Source organism: Euprymna scolopes, chromosome 28 (assembly GCF_053919585.1).
Source record: "Euprymna scolopes isolate OS-2025 chromosome 28, ASM5391958v1, whole genome shotgun sequence".
NCBI lineage: Eukaryota > Metazoa > Mollusca > Cephalopoda > Sepiida > Sepiolidae > Euprymna > Euprymna scolopes.
In genome coordinates, this window is record NC_136509.1 from 39,133,859 (window position 1) to 39,148,959 (window position 15,101).

At 33.6% G+C, this 15,101-nt stretch overlaps 1 protein-coding gene across 1 annotated transcript in view; it reads right to left on the bottom strand.

The window, feature by feature from the left end:
- Positions 1-1,125: 1,125 nt before the first annotated feature.
- The window catches only part of LOC145249578 (small ribosomal subunit protein mS27-like), a 37,541-nt gene continuing 23,565 nt past the window's right edge, over positions 1,126-15,101 (bottom strand). Inside the window, exons 7-10 of the mRNA XM_080111276.1 lie at positions 14,115-14,272; positions 3,072-3,320; positions 2,332-2,481; positions 1,126-1,698 (exon numbers count right to left, since the gene is read on the bottom strand). Coding sequence (XP_079967402.1) covers positions 1,267-1,698; positions 2,332-2,481; positions 3,072-3,320; positions 14,115-14,272 — 989 coding nt within the window. The 3' untranslated portion in view covers positions 1,126-1,266. The remainder of the gene's footprint in view (positions 1,699-2,331; positions 2,482-3,071; positions 3,321-14,114; positions 14,273-15,101) is intronic.

The following is a 15,101-nucleotide window of genomic DNA, read 5'->3' on the forward strand; positions in this document are numbered from 1 at the left end:
TATGAATTTAACATAAAATGTTGCCCCAGATTGAGCACATCACATAACAGAATGAGTAACCATTTTTTTTGTATTTCTAAAAAATGACAGTCATTTTGGAAATAAAAAATGGTTACATGGCCTGTTTTACACTGTGTTCAAGAACTCGGCGATCATTTTATGCTAAACATATATAGTAAAGAAAACCTTCACTCTGAAGTATAATATATATAAGTTATAAAAATATATATGGCAATTAAGCTACACAGAATATTCTGCATTTCATCTACGCTAGGATTCATCAGGTTTATGCGAAGAGTTGTGGTTATCTTGCGTTTTTATATACACACACACATTCTATTGGGTTTTTAGTTAGCCAATCAGCTTCCAAGTTTCCACCACGCCCCTCCTAATCAGCCAATGGGCAAGCACTTACAGGACAAAGGCCCAGTTTACCTTAGGTTCAACCTTTCCTTTGTGTGTGCTCTTTTAGCGGGAAGCGTAGATATCTAGTGATCTGACCTCTTTTAAACCTAGGTGTAGTTAAATGTGATTTTTTTATGTTTATATATATATATATATATATATATAGTGAATAAATGACAAAAGACTATATTCCAAAGTTCATGATGTTGACCATCTTATAATTTATTCCTTTAATTCAGTTGACATTTACAATTCTGTTAAATTATAAAATGGCCAACATCATGAACTTTGGAATATAGTCTTTTGTCATTTATTCAGTATATTGCTCTGTAATTATATTGAGCTTCTTAAATAAGGATTGGTATATATTATAAGGAAATAAAATATATTTCCACAGAAATATATATATATATATATATATATATATTATATGTGTATGTGTGTGTATGCCAATAAATATTACAATAAGTGTTTGTTTTTTTTTAATGTTTTTGCATACTTTACATATCTTCATTTCCTTTTTATCTTTCTTTTTAAAATTTGTCTCTGAAGAGTTGTTTAGCGGTCTTCTGCTATTTAATGAAACACATGTAAGGTTCATTACAGTAAGAAAAAATAATAAATAATAACTGTGAATTAACTGAACATTTTCATTTTGGAATGATAACTAATGATAAAATTTTGCAATGTATTTCCAGGTAAAGTGTAATAACTTAAAAATAAAATAGGATATCATTTTTATTTTTTCTGCTGAAAGGGTCAAGGATACAATTTCACGATTTTCTTTTCATCACATGATTGCAAAGCAGTCCCGAATAATAACTAGACAGTGTCATGCAACAGCAAAGCAAAACAACTAAGTTAGAATTTCTTCTTTTTGATTTCCCCTTTGATGACTTTACGGATTTTCTTTCCGTCTTCATCAAGCTCTTCATTTTTTTGTTTCGGCACCCTCTTTTTTTCGAGGTCGAGACGTTTCTGCCCAATTTTGGATGCAATCATGATCTGATGCTGAGCTTCGAAAAATGTCAACACCTCCTCCTTCTCTTGCAGTTGCAGGAGTTTCTCTTCGATTTCCTTCCGTTTCTTCTGGCGTCGATACATCTCGATCTGTTCTTTGAGGAGGCTCTTCCGATCAGACTCCCATTGTGCCAGACTGCGTACCTGCAAATCGATGTCAGATTCTTCAAGAGCTGGCAGTTCTTTCAGGATCAGCTCATCCACTTCCCGTTCCAAGTGGCCTTCACCTTCCACGAGTTTTGGTGTTCCGGTTTGGAATTTCTGGAAAATTGCCTTTGAATGAAGAAGAGGGAAAGAAATCTGTTAAGGGATGAAAGACGACATTTATGCCGATGGAAATATAAAACATGCACAGATTTTAAAATTTCCTCCTATAGAGCGATACTTGAGTCGATATAACTACAACTTCTGAATAATGAATATAAATAATATGAAATGAAAATAATACTTCAAATTAACTGACATTATGTTTCTAAATTTTGAGATATAAATTCATAATTAGTACCTATTTGTGAAAAAAACAAAAGCGACAAATAAGGTTTGGATTTTTCGAAGAATTAGATTAAATAATACATTTGGAGATGAACTTAGAGATACTAAGGCATCACATTACCAATCGATTGATCAAGTTGATTGATTGGATTGTGCTCTCCGACCTCCCATCTAACCGAAAATTAAAGAATGGTTCAACCATCTGGATCCTGTCTTAAAGCATCATAGATCATCACTCATGGACTCCAGATGGCCCCGTTTTTGCGAGGGAGTACCTCCTCTGCATAGGGTTGCAGTTGGTGAATTCATGGCCCTTATCGAAATGGAGAACAAATACAAGCAAAAATTATAAAATAAAGAAATGAACCAAAAAATCTCAAAGAAAAGCAATGTTGTATTGAAACTGAAACTAACTTGAAATCGTTGAAGGTAGGCCTCTTTTTCTTCAGGGGTGATTTTGAGTTCTTCTCGGATATCGGCTTTTGTTAGGAGTCCAAGGTCTTTTTGGAATTTACTAGAGTCTTGTAGGCTTGCATCTTTAAGGCAGCTTTCAAACTTCAATAACTGGAGAAAAGGAAAAATGATAATCATTCAGTTTATTTGAATAAAAAAATGGCATTTATTCATTTAAATTACAATTTATACACTAGATATTTATCCCATTAATAAAAAACAAAAAACATTAGAATTCATTGACTTAGAATGAGTACTTTATGCAAAATTAATGGTTGAATATCGTTAAATTTTTGCTAACTTTTGCATTAAACACTAATCCCCATTAATATCTAACTGTGCATTTTAGCTATTTTATGAACCTAACTGATAATTTCCTCTAGTAACTCCAGATGAAATTAAAAGTAATTTCCATGGTGTCTTTAAATTTTTTTGAATCATAGGAATTAAACACAATCTTGCAAGTTTGAATTGGTCGAGTTATCTCCCTTTATTTTTGTTATAGATTATTTTCAAAATGGTGAACAAGACAGCCACTCCTCTGTTGCTCATAAAATTTGATTTTCTTATTTAAAAGTATTAACTAAATTACTTCATCAATTTACATAATTTTTGGAATATGATATTTTGTTTGGTCACGAGTACATACATTTTACAGATTTAAAAAATTTTTTTTCTTTCTTTCTTTCTTTGCAACTTACCGCTTCTTCATAAATGGATGGTTGAACTGGATCTGCCAAACATGATTCCAAGAAATTGAGTCCCTTGTCAAATTTCTCATAAAAAGCCCAGCCAATAACTTGCAAAGAATTGCTGATGATCGTATTTTCTTTAAAGACTTTGCTTAATGCAACCAATGTCTTTCCAAGAAGTAAATCCGGTTCCGTAATATCAAAATGGTCGTCATAATAAGGTTTGTTAATATACCGCAGTCTTACCCAATTTTCTTCCTGAAAAGAGGAAAAGATTTTTTTCTAAAAAAGTAGTTTGGATTTTTTATTTTGTTTTCAGGTTAAGCACTGTTGTAAATGATATTGGTTGCTACTAATGCAATGCAAAGCATTTTCTAAATAAACATATCGAGCACTGTCTAATAGTGATTAATCAAAACACAAGCAGTATCCCGTCTGAACTTTCTCACTAAAATATATAAAGAAGAAAACCAAAATATCACTTACCAACCTGATCAAATGGTCAGAAGTACTGACTATCAACTAGATAGTTTTAGGTTCGACCACTGGCTCCGGATGAGTGCTAGTCTAGATGCACTAAAGAGCTGGGATACAGTGAAACAGTATATATATATATATATATATATATATATATATATATCTTAAGGGGATTAGAACAACAGTCTAAAGAGCAGAGTTTATTTTAATGTATTAGTAAATTCATAAATACAATTAAAATAAAAGAAAACCGTGCTCATTTTAATGTAGATATATAATAAGCTCGATAGGCATATATATCCTAGAGCTATTTTAATATTGAGTAAGATGATTGATAATTTATAATTAAAAATCAGTTTTACAAGGAAGAACAAACAAAATCAATAAATTGCACGATCGTTTCGGAAACAATGTTTTTATTGAGATCGACAATAAGTTTTGGACAATAATTTTATCATTTGTTTTATTGAAACAAAGTCTCCTCATCAGCAAAACTATTGGGTGGGGGTTTTAAACACACCAAAAATAAAACTAGCATTTTTTAAAGTAAGGCAGATGTATCTTTTAATGATCTGCCTTTTAAAGTTTGTAAGTCTCATCGTCAATGCATTCATTGGGATGTTAAATGTAAAAAAAGGCGGACCATTAAAAGATATATCTGACTTACTTAAAAAAAATGCTAGTTTTATTTTTGGTGTGTTGAAAACCCCCACCCAATAGTTTTGCTGATGAGGAGACTTTGTTTCAAAAAACCAAATGATAAAATTATTGCCCAAGACTTATTGTCTATCTCAATAAAAACATTGTTTCCAAAACGATCGTACAATTTATTGATTTTGTTTGTTCTTCCTTGTGAAACCGATTTTTATCTTACTCAATATATATATATAAGGTCTTAAGTATGACATGAAAAAGAACTGGATGGACTCATGAAAAAGAATTTAAAAAACTACCTGCGTAATATACCCAGTGAACCAAGTGCAAGAGAGATTCAAACAATTGCACTTAAAAAGACTTAAAAAGATTTGTCAGCTGGAATATAGGTGAATGTTTGGCATCTAGTCCCCAGCTTAAATAAACTGATAAGAAAATTGAAAAAACAAAAACAAAACAATTATATATATATATATATATATATATATATATACACACACACACACACTGATAAATTACATTTCAATAACTATGGAAAAGAATCACTCCACAATCATAATTTTTGTTAATTTTTTATATAATATAAAGTTCTTTTATATAATACAATTTTTTTTATATTACAAAAAAAAAGAAAAAAAAAAAAAAGTAAAACAACGTTTGTGAACTGATTCTTTCCTTTGGTCATTGGAATGTAACTTAATAATGTATCACAGCTCTCCAGTGCGACTTGACTGGCACCCATCCCAAGCCAGGGATGGAACCTACAACAATCTAGTTAATAGTCAACTGTTCTAACTTTAAGCCAAGGTAAATCATATCTCCAATGACTTTATAAAGTGCTCCATTTGTTTATTTACAAAGAGCTTTGCATTACACTAAGTAGAAAGTTATAATTTAACCAAAGTGCTCTACCCTCACTCTAATACATATACCAGTTTCTTATCTCAGCCCTGAATCACATATCATTTTTATCTAATTTTTATCTTTAATTTTTACAATAAAGATATCGTCTTTACTGATTACGGATATCCAGACTGAATATTGATCCCAGAATAGTCCAGAAAACCACCATTGTATTCTTTGTAAAATTTTACTTGAGAAAACTTGTGTCTGATTTTAGTATTGGTCTTTGTTTTCAATTGCATCCCTGATAAGCGATAGTATTAACTCCAGTTGAAGTTGGAGGGAAATTTGAATGGTGTCTGGAAATTCCTTATCAAAATTAATTTAATACAACCGTCAAGGAGATCAGACGTTCAACTTCCTCTTCAAGAGCAATTGCTCGTGGACTTAACACCACTACAAAAATGAGGGGGAAAAAAGACACATATTATAAAGTCTTCTATGGTTAAGGTAGATTTCACCAAAAATCTTAGAAAAAAAAAAAAAAAAAAATGAGTTTGAATTTTCATTTACGCAAAAAAAAAAAAAAGCATTTCTCAATTTTTTCGATGTTTTCATTTTAACTTTATGAAATGTGTTTGCTCTTATTAAAATTAATTTGAATTTTTGGACCAAGTAAAAGAATAGATACCCTGTAACATAAGATGAAAACTGGTGCACATTTCAAGTGACACTGGTTGTTCAACCTTGACATTGCCATTAGTTGTTAGTAAACACATCAAATAGCAGACATGGTTGAATGTTTGCGAGCAAGATTTTTGTAAAATTTATTTACAAAACTTTTTAAGATTTAAAAGAAAAAAAAAATATATTTACAAAAAAATTTTTTAATATTAGATATTTACAAAACTTTTAAAGATTAAAAATTTTTTTTCCTATTTATACAAAACTTTTTAATGTAAGTAACAAAACGAACATATTTAAACAAAATATATTTAAATAAATGGGTGTCTTTTTTTAATGAGTGCATTTTTTAATATACGGCCGTTTTGTTACTTGCATTAAAAAGTTTTGCGTAAATAAAAAAGTTTTTTTTTAATCCTTAAAAGTTTTGTAAATATTTAATATTAAAAAAAAATGTTTTGTAAATATATTTTTTTTTCTTTAAAATCTTAGAAAGTTTTGTAAATATATTTTTTTTAAATCTTGCTTGCGAACATTCAACCATGTCTGCTATTTGACATTTACAAACAACCAATGGCAATGTCAAGGTCGAACAACCGGTGTCACTTGAAATGTGCGCCAGTTTTCATCTTCTGCTAAAGGGTATCTATTCTTTACTTGGTCCAAATTTTCTAACTGTTAGTATATTGATTTCTGTAACAAGCAACCTTTAAGACGTCAAGTTATGCGTAATGTCATGTTCCATCCACTGTGGTTGAACACTATATGACTAAGCTTACTGTATATGTCGCCAATTTGACATGATATAGAATTTAAATTCTCTTCTTTCTCAGGTTGAATACCAGACTACAGAGTAAAAGGTGACTGTGCAACTGGATTTGAATCCTTCAGCAGTAATAATCATTTCCTACACTGGAGATTGCATAAGCATGAAAGACTAGTGTGTGTAGATAACATTAATAAATATTTAAAATAAAAACTATTATTACATACATACATATATCATTAATAAAATTCACATTTTTTGCAATCTAACCATATTTGGTACAAATGAACTTCATTCAATGCCTGACTTGTCCACCAAGTTTTAGTTGTGATTGTCTAACAGCTTTTTTTATCACTGTTTAATAATATGCACACCTGGACACAACATGGAAAATTGTCAACCACTTTGACAGGCTTTTATTTTGGCATTTACCTGATTTTGGCTGCGATTATTTTCTTCCATTCAGGATTGATTCATTTAATAGAAATTCTTGCTAAGATAAATGCACAGATAAGAATCTAGATGGTTAAGATCTTGAAAGTGTGAAGTCTGTTCAGGATCACATCAGGATCAATAAAGTGCCCTCGTATATTATCGAATGGCGACAAAACAAAGACTGTTGGACATTTATGATTGTTTGTTTGTTTGTTCTGTTTTACGGCATATCAACCACTTTGGGGTCATTTAATGCCGAAGGTTAGTTATGATGTGTTATATTGGTTTGTTCTTCTTAAAGTTTTTTTTTTGGGGGGGGGGGGGGTCTTTCCTTATATTTTTGAGTATATTTTAAACTCTTTCAGAAAATTGATAATTTTTGGGGGATCAATCTTGTTTAATATTGTTTTTAGGTTGTTTTCTTGGTAATACTTTGTTCGGGTTTGTTCAAGGTCAATGCAGTTTGTCAGTATATGGTGTATTGTGTAGGGTTCTTGACACGTTATACAGTTTGGTGTCTCCTCCCCTTTTAGTAGATGTGAGTGGGTGATGTGAGTGTGACCTATTCGCAGTCTGGTCATTACTACCTCTTCCTTTCTTGTTAACTTTTTGGTGTCTCTCGTTCCAATATTTGGTGTTATTTGGAATAATTTGTTTTTGGTGCATAAGCTCCAGTTTTCTTGCCATTTTCTCTTCAAATATGTGTTTATTTTAGTCTTTAGGTCTGTATAGGGGATTTTTCCACTTATGTGGTTTTGTTGCAGAGTTTCCTTTGCTGCCTTATCTGCTTGTTCATTCATGTAGATGCCGATATGGCTTGGTATCCAGCAAAAGATAATGTTTTTTTCCATGGTTATGGCATCTATTTTGTTTAGCAATTTTGTAATAAGTGGGTTTGTCATTTTTTTTTCTTTTAGAGATATGAGTATTGAAAGTGAGTCAGTAAATATGATATATTTTTGATGGTCATCATTGGTTATTATATTTAGTGCCAAATCTATGGCTGTTGCTTCTGCGCTGAAAATAGAAGATTCGTTTGGGAGCCTTTTCTTTAGTTTTATTTTTTTGTGGATGGCTGCGCATCCTACTTTATCTCCATCTTTTCATCCGTCAGTGTAAATTTGTGTATATTCTTTGTATGTATTCTGGATGATAAGTAGGTTTTCGTTTTGGGATATTTATTTAATTTTAATATTATGTGTGGTTGTTTGATCATCCAGGGTGGAGTTTTTGATTTGTTATATTTATGTATTTTTGTAATGTCCATTTGGGCTTCTGTGAGAAGGTTTTTTATCCGGAGGCTATAGGGCTTGATGATATTTTCTTTCTTATTGAAGAGATGTGTGTATTGTGGGTGGAGGGTACATTGGTATGCAGGATTTGTTGGACATGATACCAGCTTTAGGTAATATTGTAGCGCTAACTTCTGTCGTCTTAAAATCAGTGGAGGCTCATGGGCCTCTATATAGAGGCTTTCTACTGGAGAGGTTCTAAATGCTCCCAAGGCCAATCTTAATCCTTGATGATGGATTGTATTTAGTTCTTTTATGTAGGACTTCCTTGCTGCTCCATAGATGAAGCATCCGTAGTCCATTTATATCTGATTAGAGTTTGGTATAGTTTCAATAATGTGACTTTGTCTGCACTCCAATCGGTGTGTGCTAGGACTTTGATCAATTGCATTATCTTTTGGCATTTTGCTTTTAAATATTTTATATGTCGTATGAAAGTCAATTTTTTATCGAATATAATACCTAAATATTTATGTTGGTCGGTGAGTGGGATGTTCTTGTTATCCAGTTTCAGGTTGGGGTCGTGGTGGAATTTTCGTAATTTGCAAAAGTGGATGCATTTAGTTTTTTCCTCTGAGAATGTAAATCCATTTTCTATGGCCCATTTGTTTATTTTATTCAGACAGAGTTGTAATTTGCGTTCGGCTGTTTGTATATATTTAGATTGGTAGTATATAAGTAGGTCGTCCACATATAGGGCGTTTTCAATTCCTGGGTCTATGTTTTTTATGATATTGTTTATTTTAATATTGAAGAGGGTAACAGACAGGATACTGCCTTGGGGTACACCCATTTCTTGATCTTTTTGGACTGAATAAGTGTTGTCCATCCGTACTTGGAAGGTTTTATTTGTTAAGAAATTTCTGATAATTTCTGGCATTCTGCCCCTAAGTCATAGTTCATACAGGTCTTTTTAGATTCCGTATTTCCAAGCAGTGTCATACGCCTTTTGCATATCAAAAACAATTACTATTAGATGTTCTTTTTTTGCAAATGCTTCTCTTATGTGTGTTTCCAGTTTTATTAAGTGGTCGGTGGGCTTCTATTTTTCCTGAAACCTGACTGGCTTTCTGTAATTAGATTTTTTCTTTCCAAGTACCAATTTAACCTTTCATTAATCATTCTCTCAAAAGTTTTGCACAAACAACTAGTGAGTGCAATGGGTCGGTAGTTTGTTGGGTTTGTATGATCTTTTTTTGGTTTAGGTATTGAGATTACTGTTACCTGCTTCCAGTTTTTTGGGATGCTGTTAGTTATCCATATCTCATTGTAAATTTGTAATAAGTAGTCCAGTGATGGTTTTGGTAGTTTTTTGAGGAATTGATAATGGATCTCGTCTGGGTCGACTGCTGTATCGGGAGATTTGTTTATTGCCTCCTCTAGTTCTGCGCTGTTGAATAATTGATTGTAATTTTCTTCATTTTTTGATTTGAAGTTTATTTTATTTTTTCTTCATTTTTCTTTATAGCTTGGAAATTTTATTTTGGTTTTTTAATGATGAGTTCATTGAGAATTGTTCTGCTAATTTATTTGCGATATTTTGTTTGTCGGTAATCTTCGTGTTGTCGCATATAAGGTGTTTAATAGGGTTCTTTGTATTTTTTCCTGCTATTTTTCTGACCATCTCCCATACTTTTTTGGGTTTTGTGTTTTGATTAATTTTTGTTAAATAGTCTTTCTACGTGTTCCGTTTTGATTCTTTAATAATTTTCCGTGCTTTGGCCTTGCTGTTTTTATACGTGTCCAAATTTTCTTTCGTTGGACTGTTTTTGAATTTCCTTAGGTTTGCACGTCTGGCTCTTATAGCTTCTTTGCATTCTTTATTGTACCAGGGTTTGTTATATTTTGTAGGAGTGGAACTTTTTGGCATGTTCTCCTCGGCTATTGTGAGTAGGGTATTGCGGAAATATGTGATGTGTTCTAAGTTAGGATTCGCGTCAGGTATTAATCTGTGTTGACATGTATTTTGGAATTTTTCCCAATTTGCCTTTTGTAAATTCCAGCGAGGTGTTTTGTCTTCTAGTTTGGGATTCTCGTTTTCTATTATGATTGGGAAGTGGTCACTTCTACATGTATCCTCATGTGTTCTCCAGCTATAATCCATGTATATAGTTGGGTCACATAGAGTTATATCGATTGCTGATAGGGTTCCCGTTGGTGGGTGCATGTATGTATTCTCTTTGTTGTTGAGTAGGCATAGATCATTTTGGTTAATTATTTTTTCTATGGTTTGGCCTTCTTTGTTGTTTTTTTTATTGCCCCACCATATATTGTGACTATTGAAGTCTCCCAGTAGTAGAAAAGGTTTAGGTAGTTGTTTGATTATATTGTTTAATTCTGTTTCATTTATTGTTTCGTTTGGTGGTATATAGAGTGAACACAGGGTTACTGTTTTGTGTAGTGTTGCAGTTATTGCAACAGCTTGCATATTTATTTTTAAATTCACTTTGCTGTGTGGAATGTTTTCGTTTATCAGTATTGATGATCCACCGGTGGCTTTGCATGATAATGTATTTATGTGGTTGTATATTGAGTAGTGTTTTATGTTAATTTTGTCATTTTCTTTTAAGTGTGTTTCTTGTAGGCAAATTATTGCGGGACATAGGGATTTGATAAGTATTTGTATTTCTTCGATATCAATTTTTAATCCTCTTATGTTCCACTGTAGGATTTTGTTAGCCATGGTTTATATTTTCTTTCTTTTGTTTTGGGTTGTTGGATTCCTCAATCTCCATGACTTCATGGCTTTCGAGTCCTGGTGGCATAGTGTTTTTTTGTTTGTCTTTATCTTTGGTTTGTGAGTTAGGGCTTTTATTTGTTTTTGTTCGTGATCGTGGTGTTCTGTAGGAGGGTTTTAGTTCTTGCTTTGTTTTGTTCTCTTTTTTGTTAATTTTTTCTTGTATTGGTAATTCTTTGATTCTGGATGTGCTAGGGGTTTGTGCGGATTCTATTTCTGTTTGATTTGGTGTTTTTATTAATTGGTTTTTCTTTTCTTTGTTTTATTTCAGAGTATGTGTTCATTTTTGTGGTATCTGTAATTATTCGTTTTATTTCAGTCATGAATTTTTGCCAGTCGTTTGGTCCAAGTTTTCTTAATTTTTCAACGAGTATATCATATTTATCTTTTTTTTCTGTAATTTCCTTTTTGGTAACTTGTGCATAACTTTTCTCAGTCATATATCTGCCTACAATTTTCCTTGCTTCGGGGAATGATATATTTTGCTTTTGTTTTACTGTTACGATTTCTTTTTCTTTTTTCCATATGTCACAGCTTCTTGCATAGGCTGGGTAGCCCTCTCCGCAGTTTGCACCTGTTTGTACACTCGTTTGAATTGTGGTCTGGGTTTCTTTAGTTACATTTCCCACATACAGGTTGATTGTAGCATACATCCTCATGGTGTCCGAATTTTTGGCATTTTTGACATCTAAGTGGGTTTGGTATGAATAGTTCAACTTTTACGTTTGTATAACCGATTTTTATTTCTGCTGGGGCCTTTGGTGTGCTAAACGTTATGATATAGGTGTTGGTTAAAATTGAGTTCCCATTTTTTTTAATGGATATTCTTTTTATGTCTGTTAGTCCTTGGGATTTTAGTTCGATTTTTATTTTGTCAATTGAACAGTATGATAGTTCTTTGCTTCTTATAACGCCTTTTGATGAATTCATTTTACCGTGAGGATATGCTTTGATCTTTTTATTATGGAATTTTTCCATTTTTAAAAGGATATTGGCATCTTTTTTTATTCACTTCTACTAGAATTGTTCCATTTCTTAAATTCTTAACCGCTTTGGGTGATATTCTTGCAGCAATTTCTTTCTGTATCAAGAATGGGGACAGTCTTGTCAGGGAGTTGTCATCTTCAGCTTCCAGGGTGATAAATCTTGGAAAGTTTTGTTTTTGTAAATCTTCTTCCTCTGAGCTGGAAATATCCAATATTTCCGTGTGATTTCTTTTGGGAGGCTTTTTCTTTTTTTCCATTTCTATTTTTGATTATTTTTCATTTCTGCTGCTCCCCACCCGCCTCGGAGCCCTATGTGGGAAGTGTTTGGGGGGGGGGGGCCATTCACCCAAAACACAACAGGGATACAGCAGAAGTATATTCTTCTTGGATATCTTGGAATTTTGGATTCCAGCACTTGTGTTTCCTTCGTCCCCTCCAAGTGCCTTATTTTTGGAAGGGATGTTGGTTTTCCAACCATGTTTCGTCCGTACTCAGCAAGTTGATTGACCCTTCAGCCACCGCTTACTAAATCAGTTTATTGCCTAATGTGGGGAGCGCGAGCGTGTTTTCTTGTTGTGTTTGTCTAATTTAGGGCTAGGCGTGACCAGTCGATTGATTGGAGCGGGCCTCTCCGACCGCCCGTCTAGCCGAGGTAAGGGCCAAAGTGGTGTGTTGGGAAGGGGAGGAAATCATTTCTATCCTCCGCAACCCTCAACCACCAGGATTCCATTCCAAGGTGTCACGGGACGCCACCCACAGCAAACTGGTGGCCCCATTGAGGGACTTTTACTCTCTGCAGAGGGGTAGCTGGTGTATTCTAAAGCCCCACCGACAGGGCGAAGGGAGGAAGTGGAGGGAAAAAAAAGGGGGGGAGAGGAAAGGGGCTGTTGTTTTTGTTTTGGGTTTTGTAGAACATAATTAAGTTTTACAAAAGAGAGTAGAAAAACAAAAAGGACCATCAATGTAAGTGCATTTCGTCTCAGGAGGCCAATAGACAGCCTGATAGCACCAGCATTCATGATTGAAACTTGGAAAAGTCAGGGGCTTATTTTATGTTTCTGAATTTTTGAGATTCAGATTTATTATTCATATTATCTGGATTCTTTGGACAATCTTGAGTGTTATTTTCACAATGTTTGAATTGTTGTAACTTCCAACCTTTTTCAGGTGTATCTTGCCAAACTTGGAATCTTTCTGTTGAACTCAGAATCTTGAACGGAACCCTTTATTTAATCCACAAGAGTGGTATGCTCTCATTCCGTCAGTCATGATTAGGTAGATTCCGGAATTCAACAGAAAGAGGATTCCGAAGTTTGACACAATATACCTGAAGAAGGTCAGAGGTTACATCGATCAAAGCGTTATGAGAATAACACTCAAGGCGAGAACAGGAGTTCGAAAAATGTATATAATATGAGGAGTTTACTTGTACCAAATATAGTTGGATTACAGAAAGGATTGTAAATTGTATTAACAGTTTTATGAATGCCATGGGGAGGAGTATAATTGTTGTTAGTGGAGGGAGTACCTTTTAATGTCTTCTATGTAGGTTTCAAATTTCATAAAAATCTTTCTAATTTTTGAGTAAATGGATTAATTTATTTTTAACTTACACTGCTCCTCTTCAAAAATAAATCATTATAATCCCTATATATGCAAAACATATGCAGATTACTCACACAAACATATATATATGCACACTTTATACAGACGGATATTTCATAAGAGAAGAGAGAGATAGAGAGAACAAGGAGAGAAACAGAGGAGGAGAGAGAAAGAGAAGAGAGAGAGACGAAGAGAGAAAGTTTTGTTTGGTTGTTTTTGTTTTACAGCATATCAACCCTTTTCAGGTTATTTAATGCCGAATACAAAGATTTTGAAGAAAAATTTTTTAATAGAATATATTTGTTGTTTTCAAGTCGGTTTCTATTTAACCCATAGTTGGGACCCTAACAGGTACTACCACTCTGGGTCAGAGTGGACCTGGGAGCAATGGAAATTAAAGGGTGGCTCCACACTCCCCAAAGCCCACAAACTACGGCCTCACCACTGGATATAGTTTAAGGTCATATCCAGGACCCCCTGGGTTGAGGTAGGATCACGTATAACATTCAAACCTCATATTTAGGCAAGATATGTATTCCAGATAAAGTTTAATGTGTGCATTTCAACACATACCTCTTCTTCTTCTGAAGGTTCGCCTTCTTGCACTGGTTCTAGTGGTGCTAGTGACATGTTCATCAGATGTTTGACGCAGGAATAGAGCGAGATGAGGGATGTTGATCGATGAGACAAATCTTCTTGTAACATCATTTCATATGCAACATCAGCAGCATCTGTTAAGGGGAGAGGAAAAAAAAAAAGAGAGAGAAGACCTTTTAGAAAAAGTCAAAAAGAGAATGGCTTAGCAGAGCTCTGGAGGCTTCCTTAATTTTCATCTTGTATCTCCTTTACTTGAAACGTTGTTGGGAAAAAAAACATATATATATACAGTCACTTTTAATAGTAAGAACATTTATTCAAAAAAATATTACTAGTGTTTCTATTAGTACATTCATTTTTGAGTTGGCGAGAAACTGTTACCTACTTTGCTCCCCTCAAAAATCAACCAAAGATATCTCATTACATCCAAACACAGATGGGCAAGGCACGTAGCCAGACAAGATAACAGATGGTCCATCAGGACAACAGAATGGACACCTTGTGAACATAAGAGGCCAAAGGGAAGACCAAGAACAAAGTGGAGGAATACAAGACATGGATCCCACATGGCAGCGGATAGCTTGGGACAGAGATAGATGGCTAAAGTCCAGGGAGGGGTTCCTCATCTATATATATAAAAGCGAAAATGTATGTATGTATGTATGTATGCTTTTCCTCGATGTCCACAAAAGGCTTCTTTCAGAGAAATGCTTGTTCGGTTCACAACTTCTTAAAACTTTTTATATCATCTATAAATTGTAATATCTCAGAGTTATCCACGGAGCTCGCCTGTCTATTTAATTTTATTGACTTTCAAACGTTAATTATTCCACATTTCCCGCATCGGCACGTGTTACATTCGGTTTTCGGTATAAAAAAAAAAGCGAAACTCAACTCTAATCACAGACCAAAAGCCAGTTGTCTCAAGAGAGCTAAGTAACGTTTGTTCAATGTCGACTTCAT